Source organism: Myxocyprinus asiaticus, chromosome 5, assembly GCF_019703515.2.
Source record: "Myxocyprinus asiaticus isolate MX2 ecotype Aquarium Trade chromosome 5, UBuf_Myxa_2, whole genome shotgun sequence".
NCBI lineage: Eukaryota > Metazoa > Chordata > Actinopteri > Cypriniformes > Catostomidae > Myxocyprinus > Myxocyprinus asiaticus.
Genome location: NC_059348.1, coordinates 9,354,533 through 9,367,832, shown reverse-complemented (window position 1 = coordinate 9,367,832; position 13,300 = coordinate 9,354,533). Strand labels below are relative to the sequence as shown.

Sequence of the window (13,300 nt, the reverse complement as noted above, 5' to 3'; positions counted from 1 at the left end):
TAGATGGCATCATGAGGAAAGAAAATTATGTGGATATATTGAAGCAACATCTCAAGACACCAGCCAGGATGTTAAAGCTCGGTCGCAAATGGGTCTTCCAAATGGACAATGACCCCAAACATACCTCCAAAGTTGTGGCAAATGTGGCTTAAGGACCACAAAGTCAAGGTATTGGAGTGGCCATCACAAAGCCCTGACCTCAATCTGACTGAAAATTTGTGGGCAGAAATGAAAAAGCATGTGCGAGCAAAGAGGCCTACAAACTTGACTCAGTTACACCAGTTCTGTCAGGAGGAATGGGCCAAAATTCCAGCAACTTATTGTGAGAAGCTTGTGGAAGGCTACCCAAAATGTTTGACCCAAGTTAAACAATTTAAAGGCAATGCTACCAAATACTAACAAAGTGTAGTAACCCACTAGTAATGTGATGAAATTATTATTAATTGAAATCATTCTCTCTACTATTATTCTGATATTTCACTTTCTTAAAATAAAGTAGTGATCCTAACTGACCTAAGACAGGGAATGTTTTCTAAGATTAAATGTCAGGAATTGTGAATAACTGAGTTTAAATGTATTTGGCTAAGGTGTATGTAAACTTCTGACTTCAACTGTAAATTATCATAACATCTGCTCGTTAAGCCTATTCACATTGTCAGCGATTTTGTCATTGGATGCCACAGGAAAGCATTCATTTTCAGTGAGAGCTGGCGAATTCCGGCGACACGAGTGACAGCAACCATTGGTGACAGGATGTGGGATTGTCAAGAGACATGACAAAGTTGAGAGAAGTTTAAGTTCATGCAAATGCAGAGTGATATCGCGCAGCGACTACCAATGAGAGAAGACAGTTTAGCTCACAGTGCAGGAAAGACGGTAAAGTAAATGTCATCGATTTCACTGTTCTATTTCATTTGTCTGTAACCACATGTATGGATATAATAAACCATGTCAGAAATTGTCCGCATTCTGTGTGAGTTTGATACATTGAAAGATCGTTCATTGTGTTGACACATTTTCGTCCAGAATGCAAATTTTTAGTGGCAACTAAATTATAATTATTATAATTATATAATAATAATTAATAGTAATAATTATCACATGTTATACATATACAGTGAAATTCTTTTTTTCACATATCCCAGCCAAGCTGGGCTCAGAGTGCAGGGTCAGCCATGATACAGCACCCCTGGAGCAGATAGGGTCAAGGGCCTTGCTCAAGGGCCCAACAGTGGCATCTTGGCAGTGCTGGGTCTTGAACCCCCGACCTTCTGATCAGTAACCCAGAGCCTTAACCACTGAGCCAAAACTGCCCCCACTGAAAAACGGATGATGTACCTGAAATAACATGTTCACGATAGGATGCATTGAGCACATATTTAGTTTATCTAAAAACACTCCCCTTGCAGAATATTCATTATTAGAGGCAAATCAAATGATTCCTTGTCAATAAGCATGCTATCTTTGTTTTACTGGCAATGTATCTCATCTGTGATCAGATTTTCTATAGCAATGGCCAGTTGTGCAGCCGAGCAACCTGACCTAGTTTCCATCTAATTTTCGTGCTGTTTTGTTATCGATAACGTGAAAATGCATTAAAAAAAATGTATGTTAAATTTGTCGTCTTCTGCTTGTTTCCATTCAAATGGCTTTTTATCGATAAAAAATGGTGTGCGTGATGATGTCATGCTTTAAAAAAAAAAAAAAAAACTTTACGTAAGTTTTGTTTTATCACAAAATAAATCTGCCCTTAAGCCGATTCCATACAGAAATGTGTGTTTATCGCTAATAGTGTAGGCCATACCTTTCGCCTCCCAGATGTCCCAATTCATTGAAATTAGCCAGCTTACTGTCATTTTAATTTCACAAATAAATGCAATCAGAAGACAAGGAATTGCAGTCAAAAGGAAACTGTAATATTGGTCCTGATGTTGCGCCTATCGCATGCTGCCACCGCTTTCGACCTGAAAGTGAATCGTCATGGCCCTGTTCAAGCTGGCAACCTGCACCAAGTAACGGGGAAACTTTCAGTCTTATAAGGACCATCCATCGACCATTCATATGCTGTGTGCACAGCTATTAAAGAACAATTGATGCGGTGTAATATCAGGGTTTCCTGAGTTTACATGTATGATATATTCCTGATATTCAAAATTTTGAACAAGCATATAACCTAAAGCATTGCGTCACAGCTGCATTATGTCCCGCATATTTGTCCAGCAACTTTCAACAACCAACTGAACTTGATTATCATCTAAAATTAATTTTAGTATCATAATGCAGTTTACATTTTCAGAAGAAGCTCAGCAAATGCGATCCGAGGTAAAGAGGGTTAGATTTAAAATATTTAAAAGTTTTAAAAGGTTCAAAAGCTCGTTTTCTGAAAGTGAACTCATTGGACAAATAGTTCAGATACTTTATAGTCTTGAAATGTAGAAAATGTCATTCAGCCGACTTTTTGCATCTACAGAACAGGGTACGGCTAATTTAAATTTGTGTAAAGAAAAGGCAATTATATAGGCCTAACAATATTATTTTTTCGTTTGGTAATTTATTTTTTTAATTTTATGCTTTTTTTCGTTTGGTAATTTATTTAATTTAATACAGGGAAATTTGCTGGCATTTTGGCATTTGAAGTATTGAAATAGAGTTTATGCGCTAGAGTTAAACGGAAAAATATTATGTCGACACTTGTGAAATTTTAGCGATAATTTGCGTTTCCGTACTTCAAATGTCAAGAAAAACTGGTTTGGAAACACTTTTTGTTGAGAAAATTGGCATTAGCGCAAAAATGTAGAGTCACATGACAGAATTTGCCCCAATCGTTAGCCTGTGTCAATCATGACGACAAGGTATACATCCATAAAAGTCCATTTATTGTACATGATTATGGATTGATCTGAACGGCATAAAGATCCGATCACTGCAAACATGACACTTCCAGGAGTGCCAACACAAATATCTCGTATCAAGACATGCACATTGACAAGTGCACGGAGAACAAATTAACGGTCACTGTTTGTGATTAATTGAAATCGCGGTAGACATCCGTTTATTTATTAAGGTTACTTTTTCACACCATTCAAAATAATAGAGAGCAGTCATGGAGTTAGCTCACAATACAAAAAAATATAATTTCTGTGCACAAAGATGTTTTAAATTAAAAATAAATACACAATACTAGAAGAAAAGCTTCAGTGTGCTTTTTTGGAACACTAACATATAACACAATTCTATTAAATTATTGTTTAGCTTACATTTGAAAAAATGCTGGCAAAATTCCCTATATTAAATTAAATACATTACCAAACAAAAAACGCATTAAATTAAAAAAATAAATTACCAAACGAAAAAAATTATATTTTTAGACCTATATATGCCTTTTCGTTACACAAACTTAAATTAGCCTTACCCTGTTCTGTAGACGAATAAAGTTGGCTGAATGACATTTTCTACATTTCAAGACTATAAACTATCTGAACTATTTGTCCAATGAGTTCACTTTCAGAAAAGGAGCTTATGTTTTTCTTTTTTTTTTTTAATTACATTTTTTAATGAAATCTTATAATATCAAGAAACACACACACACACACACACACACACACACACACACACACACACACACACACACATATATATATATATATATATATATATATATATATATATATATATATATATATATATATATATATATACACACACACAACATTTAAACCCCACAAATGTGTATATACATACACATACATATACATACACACACATAATAATCACACTCACTTAAAAACTATACTACAATACTCTCTCCACAAACCAGCCGAGAGCCCTCCAAAAATTCCAAATACCTGCCCCATTTCCGGACAAACAAATCTAAATCACCCCATCCCAATGACACCTCCTCATAAGCCGCTTCCCTCCCCATCTCCGTGCACCACTCCGGATATGGGGGCGCACCAGCTGACCTCCAATCCCTCAAAATAACCTGCCTGGCGATCATCACACAGATCAGAAACCAGTTCTCAATATGGCCATCCCCTCATCGATGACCGCCCCATCGCCCAGAACACAAAGTCTGGGGCAAAACGAAATTCTGAACCTTTGACCAGAATTTCTGGATCTCGACGCACCACCAAAAAACATGGGCCATGTCTCCATCCTCCGACTGGCATCTCTAGCAGGTGGGTGTATCTTTAAGACCAAGCCTATACAGTCTAGAGGGGGTCCAATAAAATCGATGCAAAATTTTGAATTGTATAAGGATATTTTAAGGATATCAGTTCATTTTAATAACATTAACCTTCCCAATCATCGATAAATGTAATGAAGCCCACCTGCCCACATCGCTCGAAAACCTTTTTATTAAAGAGTCAAAATTAACACTAATTAAATCAGACAAATTTGCTGGGAATAAAATCCCCAAATACTTAATGCCCTGTTTGGGCAGTTTTGGGAAGGTGCCCGGTTGGAAAGCCGTTACTGGACAGTACGCTGTCAGTGCCAAAGCTTCGGATTTAGACCAATTGACTTTGTATCCTGAGAACTTGGAAAAGGAATTAATAATTCTGTGGAGGGAAGGCATAGATCTAGTAGGTTCAGAGACAAATAATAAAATATCATCTGCATAAAGCAAAAGCTTATGCGCCACACCTCCTGCCACCACCCCTGGAAAATCATCCTCCTTTCTTATCGCGGCTGCTAATGGTTACAGGGCAAGACAGAACAATAATGGGGAATGAGGGCAACCCTGCCGAGTGCCCCTATCCAGTGTAAAATAATCTGAAATTAATCCATTTGTTTGTACCGCTGCTACAGGGTGTCTATAAAGTAACTTAATCCAACCAAGAAATGTACTCCCGAAACATATACATTTCCAAAATCTTAAAAAGATAATTCCATTCTACCATATCAAATGCCTTTCTGTCATCAAGTGAGATGGCAGCGACCAGAGACTGATCATTCGCTACTGACCACATGATATTGATAAGACGCCTGATGTTATCAGAAGAGCTGTGGCCCCTGATCTATATGTGTAAGAGATGTCATAAACTTACTTAATCGGTTAGCCAAAATTTTAGACAAAATTTGTACATCTAGTTGGACCATGGAGATTGGATGGTAACTTTTACACTCGCTTGTATCTTTGTCCTTTTTAAGAATCAGACTGATCCGGGCTTATGTCATGGTTGGAGGAAGCTTTCCATTCTTTAATGATTCAGTATAAACTTCTAACAAAAGTGGAGCCAGTTCTGTAGCATAGGATCTAAAAAATTCTGCAGCAAAACCATCTGGCCCCGGAGCCTTGCCTGTAGGTAGGGACTTAATTACCTCGTCAACTCCTCCAAGGTTATCTCAGAATCAAGAAAGTTTTTTGGCTCAGTCTTCAGTTTAGGAAGATCTAATGGTTCCACAAAGTTTCTAATATTTTCATCAGTAGACGAAGATGTGGAACTATAAAGATCAAGATAGAACTCTTTAAAGGCATTATTAATATCAATGGCTGAGGTAAAAATTTCACCACCAGCAGATTTTACTGAGGGAATGATAGAAAGAGATTCTCTCTGCTTTATATATCTAGCCAAAAGCTTCCCTGCTTTGTCCCCCGACTCAAAGTATGACTGTCTTGCCCTGAATAACCAAAACTCCACTTTCTGTGACAAAATAGTATTATATCTATATTTCAATCGGGTCAATTCTCTGAGGCCATCAGATGACACATGGCGCTTCAGCTCTGCCTCTGCACTTTTAATATTTCCTTCCAACTCCATGAGTTCTCGTGCTTTGGCTTTTTGATGAATGAGGCATACTGTATGATCCGACCCCTAAGAACCGCCTTAAGTGCCTCCCAAGTCACACCCACAGAGGATACAGAGGACCAGTTGGTCTCCATATAAACACTGATTTCAGTCTTTAACATTTGTTGGAAATCAGGATTTTGCAAAAGGGATACATTAAGGCGCCAACTATATGATTTATTTTTCTCTACATGTGGCAACACCTCTAAACACACCAGGGCATGATCCGAAACTAAGATGTTTCCAATTGAGCAGTCAACAATGATGAAATGAGGGACTTAGATATTAAAAAAAAATCTATTCTAGAATAAATCTTATGGACTGATGAAAACAATTTATAGTCTCTACCAGATGGGTTCAAAAGTCTCCAAATAACTGTAAGACCAAGATTTTTACACATCCTGTGAAGCATCAATGATCAAGGACTGAATCCATCAAAAGATTAAAGTCTCCTCCCAAAATTATATCATGAGGGAGGCCAGCGGCTTGCAACATCCCTTGAAGATCTATAAAAAAGCCCTGATCATCAGCGTTAGGTGCGTAAATATTAGCCAAAATCAGACTTTGCCCCTGAATTTCTGCTAAAACAATAATGACTCTTCCTAATTTACCTTTAAACTGTTTGAGACATTTGAATTGTAAATGTTTATTTACCAATATAATGACTCCCTTGCTCATACTTGAGCCAACACTAAAGAAAACATGTCCACCCCTTATCTTCCCAAATTTTTCAGCTTCCTGCGGGGAAAGATGCGTTTCTTGAAGAAACACTATATCATATTTCTTACATTTAAGAAAAGAAATAACCTTCCTTCATGGGGTTCCCCAACCCATTCACATTCCATGTGGAGAGAGATAGTACACTCATATTAACATTTGACATTTTGATATAATAGAAAAAATAAATTGTGTGCCAAAGACAAATTTATGAAGACCACATTTCAACATGAATGCATCAACAAAACCCCAAACTTCCCCCCGAACAAAACAAACAGAAAAAAGAAAAACGTGCGCATTAACCCCGCGCACGAAAGCGCCAACCAGTGTCAATCCCTTAAAACTCAAAGTGTCCATGTACACCTACGAGAGCCCCCGCGACAACTTTGCCATCGGATTGCTCAATTTTGTCTCACAAATTTGTAAGGCAAAATTACATAACATCAAATATTTTGTAAAACAAACCCCAGCCAATAGGCAGAATAAACACAAAGAACGTGTAGACTCATTCACAGAACTGTCTCAAAGGTGTGTTCCTTCACAAAACAAATTCCAGCCGATATAAAGCCATTCAGTTTCCTCGGTCAGACAAACGAATCTTCAGTGAGCCAGCTGATGAGTGCAGCAGATGACATAATCATTCCAATGTCCCACGAAAATACTCCGCAAATCATCAAGATACTCCAGCCAACAGGAGGCATAAGCACAAGGGACTGACAGATTCATCCATAACTGTCCCGAAGTAATGTTATTTAACAAAACAAGCTCCAACCGCAAGGCGGGACAAGCACAAAAGGAAACGAAACACGCATCCCGGTTTCTCGGATGGTCAAGAGTTAATTCACTCGGAGGCCGCATAAAAGTATATCCCATGATTTACACAGTCCGTCAACTTTATAAAAGACATCCTTTGTGTGGGCATGTAGATATTTTCCGGTCATCCGTAGTGTCTATTCTCAATCTGCCTGGGAACTTCATTGTAAATGTGATCTTCCGTCAATGCAAAAGTTTCTTTAAGGAAAATCATTAATCCATAAAACAAAACAAACTCCAACCACTCGGCGGAGCCAACGCAAAAAGAAACAAAAATGGCCCCCAACTTCCTCCGAAAGCCAGAGCATGTACAGTGAGCCAATCCACTCACAAGAAAAACACCAAATGGTTACTCACCCATTGTTTCAATAAAAGACATTGCCTGATTGGGACATGTAAATACTTTGCTGCCGTCCTTGGTGTTAATTCTCAGTCTGGCTGGAAACATCAGAGCAAAAGTGATCTTCTGCTGATGTAAGAGTTTCTTGCATTCCTTAAACCGATAGTGTTTCTGTCTTGTCGAGTTCGCAAAGTCCGGGAACAAGAAAATATTGTAATTCTTCCAAGAAAGCTTTCCTTTGCTCCTGGCCTGGCGCAACACGAGATCTTTATCGGATGATTTCAAAAATTTGGCCAGAATCGATCGGGCCTCTCTGCCTCAGCAGATCTGCGAGCCGGGACTCTGTGAGCTTGCTCGATTTCCAGCTTGTGGCCTGTTATGTCGAGCAGACTTGGGAGAAGCTCGTCAGGAATTCCAACAATTCGAATGTTATTCCTGCGGCTTCTATTCTCAAGATCTTCAAGCTTTTCAAGAACACGTTCCAAATCAACTTTGGTCACGGGCGGATTAGCGGCTAATTCCCTCTCTGATGCCTCCAAATAATCGATTCATTTTTCAACATCTGTCACTCTTGTGACTAGCTCAGACAATTTTTTTCCATTGCCGTAATCGATCGACGTATTACAGCGAGATCCTCCAAGTCTGCATGTACCTTCGTCAGCATCACCGACGTGTTGGACAGTTGACGCTGGATTCCTTCTCCCGCTGCGCCATCCAAATCGAGTCCCTGGTCCACAGGCCTGTCTTGGCTTTCATCTTGAACCCGTAAGTGTCTTTTAATGTCTCGAGAGCCCGAGGATTTTGACTTCTTTGCCATGTTTACCTCAAACAGTAAATGTGTAACTGGGTGTATCAAATTTCACCGGATTGTATCATGAAAATAATAAAAAAATTAGCAAAGTGCGCAGAGCTGTCTCTCACACGTCTGCCCTTCGCATGGCGTCACGTGGCTCCCCTTTTAAAACTTTTAAATATTTTAAATCTAACCCTCTTTACCTCGGATCGCATTTGCTGAGCTAATTCAGAAAATATAAATTGCATTATGACGCTAAAATTAATTTGAGATGATAATCAAGTTCAGTTGGTTGTTAAAAGTTGCTGGACAAATATGCGGGACATAATGTAGTTGTGATGGCGATGCATTAGATTAGATGATTGTTCAAAATAGCCTATTGAATATCAAGAATGTATCATCTATTTAAACCCTGAAATTACACTGCATCAGTTTTTCTTTAATATCTGTGCACACCGCATATACACATCGATGGATGGTCCTTATACTAAGACTGAAAGTTTCCCCCACTACTTAGTGCAGGTTGCCAGCTTGAACAATGATGATTCGCTTTCGGGTCGGAACCGGTGGCAACCTGCGATAGGCACAACATCAGGACCAATATTACAGTCCTATCAGAAGGGCAACTGTTCTCTTTTGATTGCAATTCCTCATCTTCTGATTGCATTTATTTGTGAAATTAAAATGACAGTAAGCTGGCTAATTTCAATGAATTGTCTCAATACTCTCCCCATTTTACCAAAACTTTGGGACATCTGGGAGGCGAATTAGCGATAAACACACATTTCTGTATGGAAACGGCTTAAGGGCAGATTTATTTTGCGCTAAAACAAAACTTATGTGACAAAGTGTTTTTTTAGGCATGACGTCATCACGCACAGCATTTTTATTGATAAAAGGCCATTTGAATGGAAACAGGCAGAAGACGGCAAATTTAGCAAAAAACAATTTACACATTTTCACTTTGTCGATAACAAAATAGCGCAAAAAGTGGATGGAAACTAGGTTATAGTGAACAAGTCTTCAGAGCTCAGATAATTGAGACAAGTACAAAATGGATACTGACAATGTTTACATGGACACCAGAAAGCTGTTTATTGCAAGAAAGCTGCTTAAGGTTTGAAATCGGTATATGGGTGGACATGAGCTGTGTTATCGGCTTTCTCTTTACTCCTGTGTACATGCGACTTGGTAAGCAACTTTCTTCACGGCAACATCATTTTCCCATGACGCTTGTGTAAATAAACATGGGATCTGAGGAAGACTTTGCTATTTTATTCTCTGTTTCTTAGCTTTATTTCCAGATACTCCAGAATTGTTGTTGTTTATCAGTATTTTACATTGGTGTGTAAAAATGTAATTTATAGTTTGTGATTTTCCCATTTTACTTCCAGAAATGTTTAATTCTTTCCTCTTTACGCATTCATCGTAAGCGCATGAAACTCAAGACGCTTTGTTCTCAGCTTGCTTTCGGTCAGAAAGCCAGAGCCATTCCATTTCCGTCCCGCAATACTCCTTCTGTGGCTCCTGAGGGACCGCACAAGGGAGGCACACGAGAATGGGGGAAAAGGCACTGAGATTTGAAGAGGATTTGTCACCGGCCCAGCCTTTGCATGCCTTCACTATTAAGCAGTCGAGCCTGTTCAATACGAATGCAGTTAGTGCCTGGGCTGAGCTCATGTTGATACAATGGTTGTAGAGATTGATTGTGTTCATTGAGAGCACATTAAAACTTAAAATGCTTCACTCTGGGCTCGCGCCCACCTCCTCCCACTATGCTTTTTCTGCAGCTCCAATGGGACTGCACGAGGGAGACAGGTGAGGATGGGATATAGAACGTGGAGAGTTTGAGGATGATTTGGTGCCGGCTTGAGCCATGCACCTATGGAATGCCAAATAGGCCATATGTAAATGTGAGTCTCCTCTTCCCCATATGAAGCGGCTTCGCCTATCCAGTACGACCCTGACATCGCATTGTGTGTTTGATACCATCATGTTCAGTGGAGATTATGAGGAAAGGTTATATCGCTTGTGTTTATCCCTGCCAATCTCGCACTGAGATTGGTTGCATTTATTATGAGCGCATGAAAACTTGAAATGCTTTGCTCCCATCTTCTCAGCTCCCGAGGGACCAGTATGGCCGTGACGATCAGCGCACTGCATGCATGATACGATCACATTTGGCTGGGATTATGAAAGGGATGTTATGTCATTCGTGTTTATCACAAGGGCTGTTTATTGCATGGGCAGAGTCCACGCTGATCCAGTGTTTGCTGAGATTGATTGTGTTCAGTGCGAGTGCATGACACTCAAAAGATGTTTGCTTTCGGCTTGCTTTCTGGAAAAAGATGACACTGGTCCACTCTCCTCCCTATATCTAGAGAGGACGAGATTCATGAGGAGCATGGGGTTCATGAGGATAATTGTCACCGGCTTCAGCCTTGCATCTCCCCGCTTCTCCATCTTAATGGGCTTCGCCTATTCAGTACACCATGGCGATTCGTGGCCTGCTCTGACTGTCAGGAAGTCACTTCTCAATCTCCCCGCCATTGTGAGCCGGGAATGAGAACGTGACATCTCCTCTGTAACACAGGATGGTTTTGCCCTGATTTACTGTTGTCAAGTCGTCAACGCCATGCCAGAAGACTGCCATGTCGCAACACGGAGGTCTATGTGCCTCCACATCGCCTAGCACCTTGCATTGTCCCAGTCACTACAATGAAAGAGAATGGTGATTGAGACTAACATTTTGCCTAACATCTCCTTTTGAGCTCCACGGATGAAAGAAAGACATATGGATTTGAAAAAACCATGAGTAAGTGATGACAGAATTTTCATTTTGGGGTCAAACTACTCATTTAAAAGTTCAATGATATCCCCAATGAGTCAATTCTGAATGAGGGAATCTTGCTGCTAAATCAGTTGTGATGTTTGTTGAAAATAGTTAATGTGTATGATAAAGGTGGATAATAGGATGATATTTTGAAAATTATGCTTGTATATTATTAAAAATATAGTGTGTATATTATATAAATTGGTACACAGACCTAATTATTAAAATGACTGATTTACAAGGCAGAAAAAAATACCTGTATAGATCAGATGGAGATGAGAGATGTATCAGATGTATCAAATAGCGACTACACACGTACCCCCGGGGTGGGTTGTCAATAGGCAGACCTCCCTTGATTCTAAAAGTTTTACATGGCGCGAGGTGGCATAGACCATCTCGCCCTGTCACTGTCCTGGTCTTAGCGTTTGTTTTTTAAAGCGCTCATGGGTCCCAGGTCGAGCCATTGGCTACAGTGAGCTGACACATGCTCTCATTAAAGACTACGCTGCTCTTTGCTTTGGCGACAGTAAAGCGTGTTGTGGAACTTTAAGCATTGAGGGTCGATGACACTTGTAAAGAGTTTGGACCAGGTGTGTCAAACACAGGAAGGGCTACGTGCCCAAGATTTTGACCACTCCCTTCAGGGCTCAGGTTACTTCCCTACTTTCCAAACAAAGGCTTTCCCATTGGATCGTGGATGCCATTGCGCTTGTGTATGAGTCACAATGCATGCAGTGTTATATTGCTGTTAAAGCTCACTCCACCAGAAGCATGGCCTCTTCTTGGGCATGGTCTAATGGTGTTTCCCTAGAGGACATCTGCCTAGCTGGACTTCCCCTAGCACTTTTTCTAGGTTACATAACCTGGATGTTGCCTCTCTCTCTCTCTCTTCCCAAGTGCTTGCTGTGAAGGAGGGTTAGCCCTTTGATTTTACTGCTGTACAAACCAGTATACTTCTATGTGGTCATTTCATGAACCACAACTGGTGGTCATTTTTTATTAAGTTTTATTACTCATCTAGTTTGTGATTTTATACTCATTCACTAGCGGCCAGGCACCGCCCTGTACAATCCTACCATGGTGAATTGGCATAATTTGCAGTATTGCGCTACCTGGATTGGCTAGCGTCACCGCCGTGTGTATCCTTCTTATCTGTAACTTTTGTTCCTCCCTTTCGATTATGTTACAAAGAGGAGGCTCTGTGGGTGTTTTTTTTTTAAATACCCTATCGGCTAGTAGGAGTTGTTTGCGCATGTGAATCAGTAGCATGGTGTGATGGTATACATTTCCCCATAGCGTCAGCTATCTGGCACAACGTCGAGAGACCGACTTGAAAGGGGATGGTTTCTCTGAAAGGAGGGAACGAGATGCTGCGTACACTGGCCACACTACTGAATTTTCACTCTAGGGGCTAAGTATTGCTCTGTACCCTTCAGTTGAATATTATGATTAAATAGCGCAGTGTTCCGCCATATATACTCACAATGACATGTGTGAAGAGGGTGGAGCACGAAGTGCTATCTGCTTCGGTGTGTACCCAATTGAAAATGGATCCTCAAGGGAGTGTCTGTAGTTAAATTATACATTTAATCAAGTAGAACCAGGTATGGAATGATCGCTGTATGCTGATGATAGGGCGCTGTTGAAAAGCGGTCGAAAATTAAAAAAGTTCAGTAAGTAACTAACAAGGTTAAAGAATCTGCTCTGAAATGGGATTTTCGGCTGTCAACATCAAAGTCGTAAGCATTATGCTTTATAAGGGAGAAAAATTTTCATGTAATTCTTACACTTTGGAGCAGGTGTCTGCAGTAAAAATTCTTGAAGTCTGGTTGAATGTGAAATTGACCTTTGGTGTTCACATAAAAAAACTGCTAACTAAATGCAAGGCTTTGAATGTCATGACATGCTTGGTTGGGTGCAAACTGCAATTTACTCAGCAACATTTCTTGCACCATTATTAGATCAGCACTTGAATATGAATGCATGGCATATAGTTCAACAAGTAGGTCATT

The 13,300-nt window shown here is 39.9% G+C and overlaps 1 protein-coding gene across 1 annotated transcript in view; it reads left to right on the top strand.

Annotated features, from left to right (window-relative positions):
• Positions 1-13,300, top strand: part of LOC127440569 (zinc finger protein 585A-like) — a 56,208-nt gene that overhangs the window by 10,240 nt on the left and 32,668 nt on the right. The window contains exon 5 of the mRNA XM_051697246.1: positions 10,837-11,006. Within this exon, the coding sequence (XP_051553206.1) occupies positions 10,837-11,006 (170 nt within the window). The remainder of the gene's footprint in view (positions 1-10,836; positions 11,007-13,300) is intronic.